The sequence below is a fragment of the Meriones unguiculatus genome, chromosome 12, assembly GCF_030254825.1.
Source record: "Meriones unguiculatus strain TT.TT164.6M chromosome 12, Bangor_MerUng_6.1, whole genome shotgun sequence".
Classification (NCBI taxonomy): domain Eukaryota; kingdom Metazoa; phylum Chordata; class Mammalia; order Rodentia; family Muridae; genus Meriones; species Meriones unguiculatus.
The window spans coordinates 26,225,901-26,245,948 of NC_083360.1; the positions used below are offsets into that span (position 1 = coordinate 26,225,901).

A 20,048-nucleotide genomic window follows, 5' to 3' on the forward strand; every position below is an offset into this window, starting at 1 on the left:
CCCCATGAATACTGGAGACTTGCTGCTAAATGTGGGAGATCAGGGCAGCTCTCAGAAGGCTGGGGTGGGGCTGAGGCAGACCCGCCCCTGCATCCTTACAGGGAGCCAGGCTCTCCCAGTGCCTTGATCTTGGAGTTGCAGCTTGAGAAAGGTGAGGAGCATCCCTGAAGTCTGAATCCTGATGTCTGTAGCACAGTATTACTGCTATCCCTGTTGGTTATTTGAGACTGAGTCCTAGTTCACAGAACAGAGCCTAAGGGAACTCAGCAGTGGGGACACCCCAGCGGAAACAGAGCCGGCCATCTGCTTTACCTCCTGCCTCTGCAGGTGTTAGCAGTGCTGGCAGCCTCCCCTGAGCTGGACAGTTCTGACAATTAGAACCTGTGCAAGAACTTTACACGGTGCTCAGAACTGATTGGTTCAATGACTACCGTGCCCTATGACAGTTTCTGCACAATAGCAAGATTTTGGTCTTAGAAGCTACTCTGCTCTCTGCCCATCCCAGGCTGAGTCTCTCCCAGTTCTGATTCCCAGTTTTCTGACTGTTGCCTGGCTTATGGATGCTTGAGCAAGGTTGGCCCCAATGCCCCCAAAAGCCTCAGAAAAGTACCATGGGATAATATCCCATTTGAGCCCTCCTGTGTCTGCTTTTGGTTGAAATATCTCAAGCCTGCTTTAGTTAATTACTCCTAGAGACCTCAGGCTCTCAGGAGTGACAGTGAAGAGGCAGTCCCTGTTGCTCACACTTTTGCTATAGACACATAAATGGGCCTGTCATAGACATTTGTCATTTAAACAGAAATTTCCAAGCAAACTTCCATCTGCCCGGACTTCTCTGCAAGAAGCTGAGCCCATGCTGTCCTAGTCCCTGCTCTCATCCTTCTGGAGCCAAGGCTTTGGCTATCCAGAGGGTCAGGCGTGGCTGGGTGGGAAAGAGATGTACAAAGAGTCCCTGGGGAGACATTACCAATATCTGCTTCATCCTTATAAGGCCCCAACAACAAACCACAACATCAAAAATCACCCTGGGGAACCAATGAGTTTGGGAGTTCGCTTATAGATCAGGTACTGGCAGGGGTCAGGGGACAGAGAGGCTGAATTAAAAGTTTTTATCCAGTGTGGATGACAGCTATCCATAGCTACATAGACAGAGTCTCCAGTCTAAGCATTCTAGAATCCCAAGACCCCAGGCAGTGTACAGTTAACTGTACACTGCAAAAAAATGTTTGGAAGAGGTTAATGCTCTTCCCTCCCCTTTCTACTCTGAGGGAAACTCATCAGTCCACAGGCCAATTCTGATAAACTCTTTCGAGTAGGCACATCTGACATGGTGAAGATGGTGGCTATTTCGCTTGGAGGACTACATTGTACAATAGGAGGTGATGGACCTCACTGGGGCTAGCATCCACCAGGAATTCTTATCACAATATGTGCAAAAAAAAATCACCTTGAAATGTGCAATGTGTGTATCTAAAAACTAAAGAAAAACAATTGAAAATGTCAGCAAGATGTTAGGAGAAAGTTTTACAAAATTGGGATAGGCAGAGATGTTTTTTTTTTATTGGATTAGATGTACAATCATGAACCATATTTTAATGAATAAGTTGGATTTTATCAGAATTAAAATAATGACTGTTTAAAAGCCATTGTGAAGAAAATGAAAAGGTGAACCACAGGCTAGGAGACTGTGCAAACATCTGACCAGGAGCTCGGGTCCTCCATATGTAACGATCCCTGAGAACTCAAGAAGACCAACTGTACTCCGAAAGTACTTGAACAGATCCTTACCAAAGAAGATTCTCAAAGCTCAAGCACAGGAAAAATTTATCAGTACCATTAACCATCAGGGCAGTTAAAATGCAAAATGAGATCCTGTCATTCTCCATAAGGAGAGACAACGTATAAATAAATCCTGATCATTCCAAGTGTTGCCAAGGAAATGGAGCATCAGGAACTCTCAGGCTGCTGGTAGGAATTTAAAGTAGTATTATCCCTTTAGAGAACATTTTTGACAGTTACCCGGTAAACTCAGAATAACACTCACAAATAGCTACCCCAGAGAAACAAAACCCTGTCTACAAAGAGATCCATATGTCGGTGTTCATAACAAGCATTGTGGTCTGGAAGCAACCCAGCGTCTATCAACAGGTGTATGGAGAAACCAGTTGTGCTATATCCACTCAGTGGAATATTGCTTAACCATGAAAAAGAACTATTCATGTGTATCATAAACAAGATAGGTCTCAAAACTTTTGACTATCAACCCCGTGCTAGAAAATGGCTGCCCGCTGAGGGAAGGAACATAGGGAGTCTTTGGGTGGTGGTGGGCATTTTTTTATATCTCACTTGCAGTTGTAGATTTAGGGAACAAAATTGTAACTCAATTAAGCTGATTTTTTTAAATCAGCTAACCAGAAACACGTTGCTCTTGCTATCTGTCCAAAGGTCCCAGCACATTGTAGGGAGAGACGGTGGCTGCAGAAGGGACCTTGCAGTACAGAGTCCCCAGAGGGGCTTCCTAAAGCACCAGAAGCCTGACGTTGGTTCCTAGCTGACATCGGTAACCTTCAAGAGCAGCTGTTCATCTTAAGTTAGTATCTTCCCGGACGACTTTAGTTCAGAGTAGGAATATCCAGTCACTGTAATCCCTTTGGACAGGCTATGCTTCAGTAAGGCTCGGAGGAGAGAGCATGCTGATGCCCTGAACCAGCAGTACCGGGAGGACTGTTTCCTCACTCCCGTCTCTCCGAAAGCTGTGTCCTCAGGGGCTTCCTAGACCAACCTTTCAGAGATCCGTTAATACAGGTCCTCCTGTTGGGGTGACCCTCACCCGCAAATTATGTCATTGCTACTCCATAACTGCAATCTTGCTACTGTTATTAATCACAATGTAAATATCTGATATGCAGGATATCTGACATATGACCCCCGTGGGGGTCACAACCCTCACAGGACTAGGACTTTTGGGTGCTGTCACTTCCCATGCAAGAAGAATGTGCCAGCTTCAGGCTGGCTTGGCTTCCTGCTTCCTCAGTGACCTGGGGGAAGTGACTTCCCCCAACAAAGCCCCTGAATATCGATGTGATAGTGTAAAATATCAGTTCTCAACTGGCTTGTATTTGGGGGAGGGGGGCACACTTTTGAATGCTGACACTGTGGTTGACTCACTTGAAGAAGCTTCTCTCACATTCCAGCCCAGGGTCCTGCACCCCAGGCTAAGGAAGCCTTGTGTAATGTTTGAAAACATGAATATCAATCAACAGGGCATGTCCGCCTGTGTGTAGAATGTAACATATTGTCACATCTGAATCTTAATTGTCACATCTTAATCTTGGATTCACAGCACCAGGCGGGTTCAGCTCGCTGTAACCACAGAGACTCCTTCTGTAACAATGTGACACATTAATTGCTAACTGTGACCTGCTACCCTAGGCACAGCTGTTACATGTGTCAGAATCAGTATAGCAATGTAACATGCTGATCACCGTGACCTGGTCCCCTATGCTATCCAGAAGCTGTCCCTGGCAGACTGCTGATTTCAGCAACGTGCCTCTGGGGACTCTAGCTCAGCTTCTCTGAGATACTGGGAAGTCAACGTGCCCCATCCTCCAACTTTCCACTTTAGCTTCTGCTAGCCTTGAATCTCTCATCGTTAGTCACAGAGTGGCTTCCACACATTAGAGCTTAGTGACAGTACATTCCAGATGGCTATAGAAATGTGCTAGGCTGGGTGTTGGAAATGGCTCGTGATTAAGGCACAGGGAACAGCAAGAAATAATTCAACTTGGTAAAGAGCTTGCTGTGTAAGCCTGAGGACCAGTCCTCAGAAGCCAGATAAAAAGAAGCTGGGTTCAAGCTTAGAATCTCAGTGCTGGAAGGCTGGGGCATAGATCTCTGGGGGTTCCGGGCTAGCCAGCCTAAAATAACCAGTGAGCCCCAGAAAAACAGGGTCTGTCTCACATTTTAAATAATACTAATAATTTAAAATGGTGGACAAAGCTGAGGAATGACCCAGGGGTGGTTTTCTGATTGCAACAGGCAAGCCCACAATTGTGCTTCCCCTTCTCTCCTTCCTCTCTTCCTCCTTTCCTCCCTCTCTTTGTCTCACTCCCCCTGCCTCTCCCTCTCCTTCTTTTCTTATTGCTCCTCTCCACCCTCTCCCCTCTGTCTTCACTGCCCTCCCATGCACACCGCATCTCTGCTTTGCACACTCCACCAGCAAACAAGGGCTCCATGGCAGCCAGGGGTGTGTCCAGATTCCAGGGAAACAGAAACAGTGTGGGGCTTCTGGGAAGGGGAGGGAGACAAGAGGGTCAGCTATTGCTCAGTGCTCTACGTGTTCAATGATTTGACATGAAAATGGGCTGCTACAAACCAGGGCTTTCCCTGTCTCTACTTTGGGAAACTTCATATCTTCAGAACCAGAAAAGATTCTGTAGGCATTTCTGCTTCACGAAAGAGCTGACCCTCATGTTTAAGGCCATGGGGCCAATTAAAGGCAGGAGTGAGAGCAGCAGTGCATTTGACCAACAGTCAGTCATGCTGCAGTTTCTGCTTTGACGGGTAGGCCCTGGTGCCCCTGAGTTGTGTTTAGGCCCAGCATGCCTTTCCTCTTATCCTGCCAGGATACTGCCATCTATACTTTCCAGGTGGGGAAATTCAGGCTCAGAGAAGTTCAGTCACTCAGCCATCTGTCCTTCGTGCAAGGGAGACAGAGGTAGAGCCAGAACTTGAGACAGGTCAGCCTGTCTTTGGGTGCACATGCCTCTGGATGTCTTTGATCTATTCTCTTGGGGCAGTTACCTCTAGGAGGCAATATTTAGAAGGCCTGGGTCTGCAGAAAAAAAAAAGAAAGGCAGTTATCCCCACCTGCTTCCAGTAGCTGACTATACACTAAAGGTCCCTCCTGACCCAGCAATGACATGCCTGGGTGACCAGGTTTCTCCCCATAGCTGGCCTTAGGGCTGTGTTCTCCAAATGTCAGATGCCTAAATTGCAGCCCCCATTCAGCTGAGAAGGCCCTCCTCCCAGGCAGCTTCCAGTCACCTGGATTCTGGGGATGAGGGCACTAACTCCCTGCAGTGAAACTCCAAGACCGAGACCCCAACTCTTGTGGCCCTTGTTCTTTTTCTTATCACCTGAAGCTGCTAGGCAAGAGGTCGTATGCTCCGACTTCACGCCCTCAGCAATGTCACTGCTTCTGCTCAGCCAAAGCAGATAGTTTTGATTGGTTGATTGAAGTTTTAGTGTTTTATTCCAGTATTTTCACACATCATTCATTCTTGTTGATCTTCCCCCCTCCTTCTCATAACAGACCCCTTTTTCTTCCCTGTCACAAGAACTCTGTTATTCCCTTTTCTCCTTCCCCCCAACTTAAGATCTACTCCCCTCAAAGGGCTATAAATCAGCCTACCATAGAGGGTTCACCTGCTCATCTGTGTTCATCATTGCCCTATCCACAGTAGCCAGGAAATGGAACATTTCCAGCAGATGAATAGATAAGGATAATGTGGCGCATATACACAATGGACTACTGTTCAGCCCTAAAGAAAACTGAAGTCACGACATTTGCAGGAAGATGGATATAACTATAGATATTCATGTTAAACAAAATAGGCCAGATTCAGAAAACAAATACTACAGGTTTTTCTCACCTGAAGATCATGTGTGTTGGGGAGAGGGTGATATTGGAAAGACCGTGAGAGGGGAAAGGAGGTAACACACTCAATAGGAGTGTCCCCTATCGAGTGTGCCCCCTTCCTGACTCCCACGACTTTGCCCCAGCTGACCCTCTCCCTGACAAGCCCTTCCTAACTGCTCAGTTGAGATCAATCACGAGTCTTGACAACACCTTGGGTTCAATTGCTGCCCTTCTCACTTTCTGCTGTACAACCCCTTCTAGGTGACGTCACCTCTCGGATCCTTTAGGTTCATTCTTTGTGAAACAGTCGGGGTGGGGAGAGGAAGACACCTGATAGAAACAGCAGGCAATCCCTTATTTAACCCATTCAACCCTCTTAGATGCTTTGGGGGTGAGGCGGCGGGGTGAGGTGATGGTGTCCCCCATCCTGCCATAGAGGCTTTGGGACCTGAAGTCATAAGCTGTAGTCAAGACAGCTGCAAAGTGGTCTTGAGCCAGGATATCAGTCCAGGCCTGCCAGACCCCAGCACTTGCCTATCAACATTATCATTGTCTTTTAGGGGCATTGCCTTTTACCCACCTCAGTGGCAGACGGAAGAGCCAGTAGGAGGAGACCATGGACAGTTCCATAAGCTGCAGTATGGGAGAGCTGGGTGGGAGGACAGAGCTGCTGGGGCTGTATAAGGTGGCTTTCCTGGATCATACCCCTGTGTAAAATCAGCCCTCCACGGCCTTCCACCATCTCCCTTTTTATTGGCCTCAAAGAGAAATAATTCTACATTCCCTCTTTCTTACTCTGATTAGGGCCTGGTCATTGAGCGCCTAGGACGGAGACCTCTCCTCATTGGTGGCTTCGGGCTAATGGCCCTCTTCTTTGGGACCCTCACCGTGACACTGACCCTGCAGGTGAGACATTTTGAGGGGATCAGCAGGAAACTGGCACTGGCTTTGTCACTTTGAAGCCTCGTGGGTTCATCCTCCCAACATCTCTTATGAGGTATCTCTCCCATGGAGTTTCACCTCCAGGGATCTGGGGGGGGGGCATTGGTGATGGGTCCTGGAACTTGGGGACAAGAAAGGACCTGACTTGTGGCTTTGCCACTGCCACAGATGAGCTGTGTTGTGGTTAGCAGGACACCTCCCTCACCAGAGCCTCAATTTACCTATCTTTGGAGTATGTGTGTGTGGGGGGAATCATGTGAGATGCCTCTAAGGTGCCCCTCAGTTATCACCTCCTTACAAGGGGAGCTGGGCACTCCCAGCCATATGACCTCGCAATAACCACTCTGTCACCTGGATTCCTTGTGCTGGATTCCGGCTTTTCCACTTGCCACTGTTCTGGTTCCTCTTGGGCCCTAAGGAAAGCACCCCTAGAGCCTAGGCTGCTGTGAGGAATAGCTGTCAGCGCGGTGAGTGAGTGATGCAGGGGTGTGCATGAGTTTACATGGAGGAACAACTATGGCCCCTATCCATGTAAAACTCAGATCGCCTCCTTTTAAAACCTTAACATTTCATTTTACGCAGATGGATGTTTTTCCTGCATGAATGTCTGCAGACCACTTGTGTGACTGGTGCCCATGTAGGCTGGATCCTCTAGAACTGGGGTTACAGATGGTTGTGAGCCACCACGTGTATGCTGGGAACTGAGCCTGGGTCTTCTGCGAGAGCAGCAAGTGCTCCTAACCACTGAGCCTTCTCTCTAGCCCCAGGTTACCACCTTTTATGGAGGGAAAGTCCAGATCATAAATACATGTGATCAAGGCTTCACAGCTGGATGATGGCAGTAGACTGGATCACAGAGTCTTTATTCCAGGCCCACAGCTTTTCTCCCTGCTCAGAGCAACCTCCATTCATTGAGCTCAAGCCAAGGGTGCTGATAAATCTTGCTATTTTTTTTTCAGCAATAAATCTTGACATTGAAAGTTAGGCATCTAGGTCATTGGCCAGCTATCCTAACATTCCAAACAGTTCTTCAAAGAGGCAAGGGTGGTGCGGTGATGTCAGAAGCTGGTCCTTCAGAGGCAGTGCTGAACTGGCTCCTTCTTGGGGGACAGTATGGAACCTGATCTGGAATTTCCCCATATCCAGACATACAGTTGTACCGATCTGCATAGCTTTGAAGTATCCTTGAACCTCTGAGGTTCTGAGAAAAAAAGTGGAAGCTGCTCACGAGTCTGTCTTTCTTCTGCATCAAGCCTTCTCCCACCCTAAGTCCCATGCAACAAGGCCTCAGAACTCCCTCAACACCTGCCTATAGATGAGTAACAGGTCCATGAGTGAGTTAGCTGCCCACACTCATGGGATGGCAAGAGCATAAGCATGGCGCTTTATATAGTAAGAGTGAGAGAGAAATTTCAAGCGTGACACTACCTGAACATTTTCTCCTATGTCTTGCTCTAGAGCAGTGGTTCTGAACCTGCGGGTCATGATCCCTTTGGAGGTTGAGTTATCTTTTCACAGGGATTGCCTGAGACCATCGGGAAAACACAGATATTTACATTATGATTCACAACAGTGACAAAATTATAGTTATGAAGTCGCAATGAAATAATGTTATGTTGGGAATCAACACAACATGAGGAACTGTCTTAAAGTGTTGCAGCATTAGGAAGGTTTAGAACCACTGCTTTAGAGCATTCAGTTTGCTGTGAATTGTGCACTTATTTTCCACTTCCTGCTTACTGGGGTCTGAGGAATTCTTCTAGCATCATCGTGCAACCCATATCTTGGAAATCAGAGAACAAAATGACTAAGTGGTTGCCATTTGTAGCAGCTTTGGCTCAGGGATTATGAAATATCCTGTCATACAGGAGTCATGAAAAATGCAATAAAAAAATGTTCCCTGGACATTCCACTGCTCCTCACCTGTTCATATTGTCCTTCTCCGGCAGGACCAAGCTCCCTGGATCCCTTACCTAAGCATTGTGTGCATTTTGGCCATCATTGCATCATTCTGCAGCGGCCCAGGTATGACATCCTCCTGCATTGTGCCTGGCCTGGGGACTTGGGGTTGTGGTGGGGAATATCTCCTTGACCAGTGGGAAACTTATGACCTAGAAAGAAGCAAAACCTAATGGGGCAAAGGGTGTGCCCCTTCTTGCCCTTAGGCCTTCCTGAAGTGCAGGAGGCTGTCTTCATTCTGTTCACAGAAGGTAGATGCATGCTAACCCGCCAATGGTAATGTCTGTAAGCCTGATAATGATGAACCTGGGGTTCTATGTGCCAGGCTTCAGACTGACTTGTCAGTAGGAATCTAAGATAACCAAGCGACCTCTGAGCCTCGGAGAAGGCACAGGTGACGTTGGAAGGTGTTGGATGATGGTAGTGGTGGGTTGCATGAGTCACTGCTGGTGGGAAGCACTTCGTGAACCTGAGAATGAAAACTCTCTCAGGGATCCTAGACACTCCAGAGAGGGTCACTGTCACTCAGTAGCCAAGGAGATTCCTGGCTTCAGACCTGGACCCTAGCCACCACCTTGCATAGTGCCTGCTGGCTTTGGAGCCAGGGTTGGAGAGAACCTCAATTAATTCAGTTCCACCGCTTCTCAGTCCTGCACCGACTGGAAAAGCCTGTTATTCTGTGCTTCAGTTCCCCTGTCTGCAGGATGGAGTTTTCTTCAGGGTCTTGCCATTTCCCTGGCCTCATGTCTATGTCAAGCTAAATCCTCCATAAGACTGGTTCTGAGAGGTAGGTTTAGGGTAGCATCCAATAGGGCTGCACACTCTCTCTAACAAGGCCACCAGAGCCTTTCTTTACTCTTCTGTGTGTTGGTGAAAAGAATTGTGGGGTTGAGGCTCAGTCGGTCATGTATTGCCTGGTGTGCAAGATGACCCCAGCATTCCATAAGTCTGTCATGATGACATTTGCTTATTTGCATAACAAATGGTATTAAACCTCTCTTTTATTTGCTGTTGCTAACTTTCAAGAGCTGTCACATTGTTGGTTCTCATTTGTGGTTGGTGAGTGGAAAGCACTTGTCCCAACCCAAGTATTGGGGAACTAAGATAAAATGGCAGAGGAGACTTTGTCATGATCAAGGAAGCACCAGGCACCTCAGTACATACACACACATCTGGGAAATCAGAACACCTGGGGGACAAAGGAAGCCCGGTGTTGGCTAGATTCATGTCAGCTTGACACAAGCTAGACTCATTTTGGAAGAGGGAATCTCAGTTGAGAAAATGCCTTACTGCACTCACTTGTGGACAAGTCTGTGCTGTATTCTCTTGCTTGGTGATAGAGGTGGAAGAGTCCAACTTACTATGGGCATTGCCTCTCCTGGGCTGCTGATCCTGGGTGCTGTAAGAAAGCAGGCTGAGCAAGCCATGAGGAGCAAGCCTACAAACTGTACCCCTCCATGGCCTCTCAATCAGTTCCTGCCTCCAGGTTCCTGCCATGACTTCTCTGAGTGATAGAGCTGTAAGCTGAAAGAAATGCTTTGCTTCCCATTTGTTTTTGGTCATGGTGTTTTATTGAGGTAGTAGAAACCCTAGCAAAGACAGGTACCTATGAGGTAAGGCAGTAAATTAAGAGGTGAACGAACTAGTGCATGCTGCAGCCACCTACAGATTTGGGAATCTCCATGTTTCCTAAAACTGATGGCCAAAAGCTGCCCCCCCTCTCCAGTGGTCTCTCTCCAGATATTCACTGATATTAGACCAGGTACCTCCCACTAGCAGCTTTAAACATGTAAACTGCTCTCTTACCTTCCTGCTCATCAGGACAATCCTGAGATGGGATTGGCATGTTGAGTAGAGAAATAGCCAGGCCATATTTCTCTCTTTGATATCTTACTCTTTCTATCCCAGGAATAGAAAGAGGATTAAAGGCAAGCTGCCAAATTCTTTCTTTCCAAATTAACCTTATTCTCAATTTATAGACTAAAAGAAAAACAGTTCAGGCTTATTAATCTCTTGTGTCACAGAACTGAGAAATGATGGGTTTGGACCTTCACTATCTTGTCCTAAGACCCGTCATCTTAAAACTTCCATACATATCTGGCTGGTGCACAATAGCTGTTTGCTAAAACTTGAGTCAAATTAGATACATTTTGAGACTGAACTACAAGGTTACTCGATAGCTAAAGGCACTTGTCACCAAGCCTAAGGATACGAGTTGAATCCCAGGACATACGTGGTACATACAGAGAACCAACCACACACAAGTTGTCCTCTGACCTCCACAAATGTACCCACACATACATAAACAGGTGTAATTTTTTTTAATTACTCCGTGGGAGAAGGGCCTACACCAAGATTTCTAGATATGAGGAGGGTGCTTCCAAGTGTTTCTTCTCAGGATGAGATTAACCTCCATCTTCACAAACCTACCCTGCATGCATCCACATAAGACACAGTATCGCCACTTTTCTCTCTCTCTCCAATAGATCTCAGCTGAAGGTGGCTCTGAACTGTGCTTATCTTCATTGCTTCCTTTGGTTCCTTTTTCAGGCCTCCTCCTCACCCAGAAGTCAGAAACTGGTCTTGTGCTTTAGCTCTTAAATTTAGACTCTTAAATCTTAGCACTTGGTGTTGATGGGAAAGCTTTCATGTCTCGGGGTGTGGCATGCTGAGCTCTACACTGGTGTCTAGGGGGCTCTCTCCAGGGAAGTCACCTGCACCCTGTGAACACAGATTAGCTTTCAGTCCTGACACTTCATCCCCAAATCTCTGGTGTTCGCTCAGCAGTCATATCCCAGCACCACCCCACCCCCCGCCAGCATGCAATGATCTCAGCCACAGGTGGGCTGGGGTCTAGGACATCAAATAAATTCACATTGACAGTGCCCAGCCCAAGGCCCTAGGGATATTACCTAAGGAAAATCCAGACTGTGAGAGCTTTACCAGCTACCTAAGTGATTGGGGGCAGATCCAATCCCAGGAGAAACTCTCTGGAAAAGTAAGGGATGAGGGTGCTGAGAGATAACTGGCTGAGACACTCCATATGGCTTCCCCATAAGGAAATGCCAAGAACCCAGGGACCCTCTGAAATAATCCTCCCAGGAGAGAATACAGTAGTTTGGCTCAGACTGCTTTCTTGGGCAATCAATTTAAGGAGACCTGACAGGCAATTGAAATTAAGACAGAGGGAAAGAAAGAAAACAAAGGCAGCAATTTCCCACTACATATTTTATGTGTGTGCACAGTCTCAAGGTGGCTCAGAGAATCTCATAAACAAAGCAGTTGAAGGTCTTACTTTGAAGGACAGTAGATCTCTATATCTCTTTTCCAGTCTGAGGGTTGTCATGAGGGCCTGACACCCAGAAAGAGAGAGGCCTTATGGAGAGGACAGAAGTACCCAGATGGAGGTTTTTGGAGGTGGGAATTAGGTTAGAGGTGGCCCAGTAGGATATACCAAGTGCCTACTTAGCCCAAGTCTGGTGTGAAAAGGGGTCCCCTCTACTTGTCATAGTGCCCTAGCCCTGTGGAGCCTTTCCTGCAGGTAGAAGTTATCTGAGGGCTGCATGAAGGACCTACAGGAGTCCTCCAGCTATGCAGACCAGAGTTCTACAGAGAGGCTAGCATCCCAGGCAAGCTCTTGCAGACCCCAGAGGAGAACCTAAGTAAGGAGATGGGAACAGAGGCAAGTGAAACAGGTAAAGCAGAGTACCAGCTGTGCCCCTGCCATATCTACAGAAAAGGAAGTAGAAAGGTTCTATTCTTGACCTGGTGAAGACCTCAGGAAATCAGACCTGGAAGTAACTATTTTTAAAGGCGTTTCCAGGAGAGGGAGGGAAAAGGACTAATGGATGCTTCATGACTAGTATTCTAGACACATCTGAACATTGTTATACATTATCCCTTCCTGTGTGTCTGTGAGGTTAACTCCAGGATCTCACAGTTGGTCAGGCCTAGGCTCTGACCCCTGGCCATGACACAGGTAATAAACAAAGGTGGACGGGAGGCTATGTTTATGACTTGAACCACCATGGAATCAAATTCAAGCAGCAGCTACAAGGCCTCAATAACCTCATTTGTGGTTAAGGAACGGAACAAGAGCCCTGGCCCTGCTAGTAAATCCTACTGCCAGTAGGTCATGAGCCAGCAGGTATGAGTCTCTTTGCACAATGGCTGGTATGCACACAACCCCAGATATTCCTACTTGTTCGAAAATCAACAGGTGTAAGAAAAAATGAGAGAGAGGGAGAGAGAAAGAGAGAGAGAGAAATAGAAAGAGAGAAGAGGGAGAGAGAGAAAAAGAGAATATGCCAGGGCAGAGAGGATGAGAGAGGGAGAGAAAGAGAGAGAGAGAGAGAATCAGACTGACTGAAAGACAGACGGACAGATTGACTTTCATGCATGGCTTTGGCCTTCTCACAGCTGAACTAATCGGCTTAGATGGGATTCAAGTCAGGTGACTCTGTTCCCTGAGGAGTTAGAAAATTATGTCCAAAGCCATAGTGATGGGAAAATTAATTTCTAGTGTTCATGACTAAGCAGAAATTATTGGGTAGAAAAGGAGGTACAAGTACGTTTATACAACCAGAGCCATTAACCGAGACACATCCTGACACCAAACCAGTTTGTGGTCATGATTCTTGAAAGAGAAACCCACATAATACAAAATCAGCTATCATTGCCAAGGGCATATCAATGAATTTACATGAAGGTTAGGCTTTCTTCTCAAGTCATTAGCATGTGTTATTAATAGTAGCCCCCTTCTAGAAGTAGAAATCCAGCCTCATGCCCTCTGTGTTCACAACCACACAGGGGCTTGTAGAAAAATCCCTGTGACATGAACCTTCTGAGTCCTGCTTGTGAACACTATGACACAAAGTTGTAGCTGATAGGAGATGCCCCCGCACCCCAGGCAGAGCAGTCAGATGGATTAAAAAAAATGTTTTGTGAGTGATTTCCTCCCTGATCTGAAGTTACGGCTAGAAGACTCAGCAAGAGACAGAGGCCTCAGGACCAACCACAGTGGAAAGCAGCCCCATCCCCAAGGCCATCCAGATGTGTGGGAAAACACACACTTCTGTTGTAGCCCAGAAGGAGGCTCTAATGATGCAGAGTGGCTGCCATGCAGCCTTCAAGCCCAGGGATGCTCTCCCTGAAGTCAGAGGCCTGTCACTGAGCTTCTCATAAGAGCCGCCAGTGACCAACTGGAAGACAGTAGCCATACCCTCATAGCATAAGAACCCTGACCAGAAACAGAGGTGATAGCAGAGGGACTGGGGGCAGGTGGATGAGAAAAGGAAAGTAGCCCAAGGTGAAGCCATTGCTCTAGTCTTGTTTCCGAAATACCCCTGCAATAGTGACTTTGAATGAGAAAGGTTTATTTAGCTTATAGTTCCAGCTTTTAAAGTCTATCACGGCAGGGACGTTTAGGAAGGAGCTTGAAGCAGGTAATCACATCTACAGTCAAGAGAAGAGGGAAATGAATGCTTCCATGCTTCTTAGTGCTCAGCCCCTCTCTGCACAGGCGGGATGCAGTCTCCTGCCTAGGAGGTGGCACTGCCCCACAATGTACTTAAGAGAATCCCCCACAGCCAGTCCACAGTGAACATGGTCTAGACAATCCCTAGCTGAGTCTCTTTTCCTAGATGCTTCAAGGTTGGTCAAGTTGACAATTAAACTGTCCATCACAGTAATTTACCATCCGTGTTAGTCACCTTCCCATTATTCAAAAATTAGACCACCAACTTAGAAACAGAGAGGGGTTATTTTGGCTCATAATTTGGGAGGCTCTGTTCTTTCTTAGTCAGGGTTTTGTTGCTGTGAGGAGACAAGACACCATGACCAAGGCAACTCTTATAGAAAAAAACATTTAATTGGGGCTGGCTTATAGTTCAAAGGCTTAGTCCACTATCGTCATGGCAGGAAGCACAGCAGCACAGGAAGACGTGGTGCTGGGGAGGTAGCTGAGAGTTCTACATCTGTACTGACAGACAGCAGGGAAAGAGAAAGAGCCACTGGGACTGGCCTGAGCTTCTGAAGCCTCAAAGCCCACTCCCAGTGACACACATCCTCCAACAAGGCCACACCTCCAATAATGCCACTCCCCATGAGTCTATAGGTACCATTTTTATTCAAACCACCACAGCTCCTTGACAGGCTGGATGCATTGGACCTGGAATGAGGCAGCATGTCACAGAGAGAGCATCTGACAGAACAAAGCTGATCATATCCCCAGCTAAGGGCACCCTCCCCCATGGCCAGAGAACCTCCCTCACAGTACCACCTTGAAGCTTCCACCATTTTCTGTGAGCTGTTAAGAATGAAGACTTTAGGACTTAAAAAAAAAATAACTCAAGATGCAAACCACAGCACACTACTTCAACACCCACTCATGCTTCTTAATTTTAAAGTATCACCATGACCCTCTTGGTTATTTCTGCTCACAACTCTTGTCTCCCTGCTCTAAAATAATTGTACACACTTCCATGACTGCCAGAATAATTTCACACACAACAGGCAGCTGGAACAGAAGTCCTAGACTTAAATGTAGAAGTGTAGCCAAGGGCCACACTCTGCACCAGGCTGCAGAAAAGAAGCCTCCACAGGCCTGCCGTGCCTCTGCTGGTAGCCACCATCTACAGTGGCTCCAGCAGTGCTCCCTGGCTGTGACATGTTTCCATGGTGTTTCCCAATCCTATATCCTCATAAGGGTGCCAGCCAGCAGGTGCCAGCTACCCATGACTTCATCACAGCCCCAACCTAACCTGACCATTTCTTCACAGGCCCTTCTTCCAGACAGGGCTACTGTCACAGGTAGCAGAGGTAGACATCAACACAGCTTCTGAGGACATGATTTAGCCCATGCACGTTGTAGAAGACTTCAAAACACGGCCATTCTATAAGAGAAAAATATATTCCAATTCAGTGGCTAGCTATGGCCGTAATGAACGCATCAATGTAAGAGCTAAAAGTCAGCAAACCCTTCAGGTAGTAACTATGCTTCACCTTCAGCCAGCCTTGTGACATGATGTGAGATCCTACTCTTCCTGCCCAGAGCTGAAGGTCATAGGACTTATCTGTGATGGCTCCAGCTGATGTGTTAGTGGATATTTGTTTAGGTAATCTCCTTTCAAAAAGGTAACTTGATGAATATTTGGTATGCAGAAAACTGTGGGGAGAACACAGGGCAAGGCCATAGCCATAAATGTCTTGGCCATTGGCACATGATATGTTTCCTGGGATGATACCCTCTATCTGTTAGCGGTGAGTGAAGCAAAGCATTGCACTGACAATAAAGTTCATTTAAATTCAAGGTCAAGCTAGTAAAAGGCAGGCGGTAGAGATGAACACCTCCCAGAAAGCATATTGCTTTCGGTGTTTCTTGTGAGGATTCAGAACTGTGCATAAGACCAGTTTCAGGGATTTTATACATCGTTGTGCAGTTCTTCATTTTGTCTGAAGAGTTTGCATTTCCCACCCCCTTCTGCTTCATTTCATTGCTGTAGTCAAAGGTTACCAAAGAGAAGACATGGATGAGGGGATATAGTTCCTATATAATAAGAACTCACGTGTCCTTTCCCTGCAACACTCTTGTTTTTCAGAGATATGCATGTAACAGGAAATATGATTTGCTAGAGAGGGGTATGTCCACACTTTTAGTGTATTTGATTCTTCAGTTTGGAAAACAGGAGATTGGCCCTCAGAGGTTCCAATCCCAAGAGACACCTACATGCTACACCTGCTTTCTTTCACTAATGCATTTCCTTCCAAATGTATTTTGTTGGCTTTGGGTGAATTGATCTTGACCTGACTCTTCCACTCTCATTGATTACTCCTGAGCCCTAATTCCTAGCCAAGGCAAAGAGACGCCAGCCCTATCGGCCCATGGCTGTGGGCTCAGAAGCAATGGTTTCTGCACTCTTACAAGTTTGCTGCAACTGGGCCAAATTCCACAGGGGCTTGCCTTGGCTCCCTCTGGATCTCGGTTCCCCTCTCCCTGAGGAGAAGGAGTCTGGCTAGATAAAGTGTTCTCTAGCTAAATAATCACCCCTGAAGTGTCCCTTTAGCGCTGAACCCCACCACCACCCTCAGGCCCAGTGGCCTGAGAATGGCACCTCCACACTTCTAGAAGTCGCTAAGCAACCAGCCAGCGAAAGCCGCTTCACTGAATCTGGAAGCCTGCAGACAGTGCCACCAGATCTGCCAGCTCCAGCCATGCCATTAAAACTGCCTCCTTCCATCATCTCAGACAATCTAGAGGCTTGGCTTCATGCTCTCTGTTAGTCTGGAGCCCTTGGGCACTGTTTATCCCCCACAGATGCTGCCCAAAGCTTACTCCTCAAGTCAGTAAGTACAGTGCCAGCTTCATGCTCTATTTAATCGGCTGTTAAGTTGCTCTGACCAAATATTTAACATGAACAACATTGAAGAGGAAAGATTTAGTTTGGCTCGGGGTTTCCAGTCACAGTCCTGAGCTCTGTGGATGCCAGGCACACTATGGGTGAGAGGTCACAGTAGTGGGACTAAGCAGAAAGAGGCTGTTCACCTCAGGGCAAATGGGAAGAGCAGCAGGGCAGGCTGAAACTAGATATATAACCTTTAAGGCAAACTCACAGGGACCTACATCCTCCAGTAAGGCCCTAACTCCTAAAAAAATATTACACACACATACACACACATATAAATACAGAGAGAGAGAGGGCAAACTACAGTTTGGGGAACAAATATTCAACACATGAATTCCGTAGGAGACGTTTCATATTTAAATGGTAACCTGGTCCTCTCTCATGGTGGATTGAATGGCATTCACCAAGATTCATGTCTGCTTGGAACCTTGGAATGCAACCTTTCCTGGAAATGAAACCTTTGCAAACAGTTAGTTAGGGTTCGTGGGATGCCATAAGCCTGTGGTACAAAGAAGGGCCAGGAGTCACCAGGAAGGAGTGCTCCAAAAAAGCACAGAGCAGATTCCCTCCAGAGAATCTGGCGGGAACAGAGCACTTCCCAATCCCACGCTTCCAGCATCCACCTCTGGGATGACAACTTCCTGTTTTGAGTGGCCACCACTGTCTTCATTTGTTACAGCAGCCCCAGGAAAATAATCTGGCCACTGTGGTGAAAGGAGAGCGCTTTGTCACCCCAGGCAGCTGTAGGCACAGGGCAGGTGGGCCTTGGAAATGAGAGACCTACACCACCCAGTGTGACAGAAGCAGGTGGAGAAGCTGCTCAGTGAGGGCACAGGGCGCGATCCACTTGTCTGGAGCATTGCTATGTACATCCTGAGGCCCACAGAATCTCTGCAAAGGACTTTTTTAAATTTTTTGTTTGTTTGTTTGAGACAGGGTTTCTCTGCCTAACCCTAGCTGTCCCGGATCTACTCTGTAGATCAGGCTGGCCTTGGTGGCCTGCTTCTGCCTTCTGAGTGCTGGGGTTAACGGTCTGAGCCACCATTGCCTGGTTATTTGCCATTTTGTGGTTGTTGTTGTTTTGTTTGTTTTTCTCATCCCCCCCACCAGGTTCCATCCCTAGCTTCATCTGCACACAGGCAGCATAGATGAGGCACAACCCGAATTTGCCTGACTCTGAGCCTGATCTTCCCCTCCCACTTCCCAGCCCACCACAGCCTCCCTTGAGTCTCTCACTACTCGGTTTTCCTCCTTATCTTTCCTCACAGCCTTAGGTGGAGTTAATTAGTGAGCTTGCTGCCTGCAACTTGAGTAGGAACACATGGCTGTGTGCTTTGTGACTTTCTGCCAAGCTTTCTTCAAAAAGGTTTGCCTTCAGAAAAAAAATCACAAGCAGTTACTCTTTAAAATAGTTCTAACTTCCAGTGGCTAAGGCTGGGTGATTGATTGATTGATTGATTGGATTGGTTTTCTGTTTTTTTTTTTTGTTTTTTTTTTGTTTTTTTTTTTTTGTATGTGTGTGTGTGTTATTGTTTTGCTTTGATTTCTTTCTTTCTTTTTTTTTTTTTTTTTGAGACACTGTTGGTTGTCAACTCGACTACATATGGAATTAACTAAACCCAAAGTGGCTGGATACACCTCTAATAATTTTTTTTTTCTTAAGTAAATCATTTGAAGTGAAAAGACTCACTTCTAATTAAAATCTTTTGAGGTGGAAATACCCACCTTTAATCCAGGTGACACCTTCTGCGGGCAGCCTGTATAAAGGACATGGAAGAAGAAAGCTTGTTTTCTTTTCCTGCTTGCTCTTGCTTTTGCTGGCAAGTCTAAGTTTAGAGTCTACTTCTTTCAGACTCTGGCATATACTGAAAACAACTTGCGATGTCCAGCCTTGCGGACTGAACACCTGCCGATTCTTGGAGATTTCATTGGTAGACAGACACTGGTTAGACTAGCTGAACCACCTGTAAGCCATTCTAATAAAACCCCTTTACAGACAGAGATAGACAGATGATAGATAGATAGATAGATAGATAGATAGATAGATAGATAGATAGATAGAATCCATTCTGTAAGTTCTGAGAACCCTGACTAATACAGAACTTGGCCTTGCTGGCCTCAAACTCATGAACCTCTTGCCTCTAACTCCCTAGTGCTGGGATCTCAGGAGTGTACCACCAGGTCTGCCAAGCCTAGAGGTTTGTTTGGTTTTTTAATTTTAATTTATTATTTATTACAATTTATTAACTTCGTATCCAGGCTGTGCAAGCATAGAGGCTTAATAGACACTTAGAAAGTTTCCAGAACTTGTTCTTACTCCTCAGAGATAATGACAACTGTGAGCTTCCAGACTTCCCACCTCAGCTGCCTTCCTCTTAACTGTGATCTGGGCTACTCCTGAAAATCCTAGCAGAGGAATTTTTTCTGCTTTTCCTACCTACATTAACATTGTCAGAATGCATCCATTTGCTGTGGCTGCTGTAACAAGCTACTACAGATTGGTGGAGTCAAATAACAGAAATGTATTCACACAGTTTTGGAAGCCAAAGGTCCAAGATCAGGATTGAGCAGGGCTATGCTCCTCTAGAGGCTCTAGGAGAGTTCTCTTTCTCCCCCCCCCCCAGCTTCTCTATCCACGCCCTCTCCATCCTCTCTCCCCTCCCCTCTCCTCTCCTTCCCTCTGCTTCCCTCTTTCTTCCTCTTCCCTCTCCCCTCTCTATTTTCCCTATTTTCTCTCCTCTTTTCTATCTTTCCTTTCCCTTCTTCTCTTTCTCCTTTCCCCTTCTCTCTTCCCTCTCTACCTACCCCTTCCCTTCTTCTTCCTCTCCATTCTCTTCATTCTTCCTGTGTATATCTTCCATCCCTGTGATCTCTGCTTCTGTCCTCTCATGGTGCTCTTCTCTGTGCACCAAATATCCTTCTGCCTATAAAAAGATAGCATTTAGGATTTAGGCTAATAACAAATAATGTGTTCCTTGCATAAAGACCATTGGCCTTTTCTAACAACAGAGAAGAAATCTTGTAAATCACAGAGACTACGGAAAACATCCCCAGGAGATTAGACAAGGCAGAGGGGAAGTTTGAGGGACTGAAGAAAAGGTGAG

At 46.6% G+C, this 20,048-nt stretch overlaps 1 protein-coding gene across 7 annotated transcripts in view; it reads left to right on the forward strand.

The window, feature by feature from the left end:
* Slc2a9 (solute carrier family 2 member 9) overlaps positions 1-20,048 on the forward strand; it is a 147,248-nt gene that overhangs the window by 102,862 nt on the left and 24,338 nt on the right. For all 7 annotated transcript variants that reach the window (XM_060365398.1, XM_060365395.1, XM_060365400.1 and 4 more), the window contains 2 exons: positions 6,446-6,547; positions 8,533-8,608. In XM_060365398.1, coding sequence (XP_060221381.1) covers positions 6,446-6,547; positions 8,533-8,608 — 178 coding nt within the window. The remainder of the gene's footprint in view (positions 1-6,445; positions 6,548-8,532; positions 8,609-20,048) is intronic.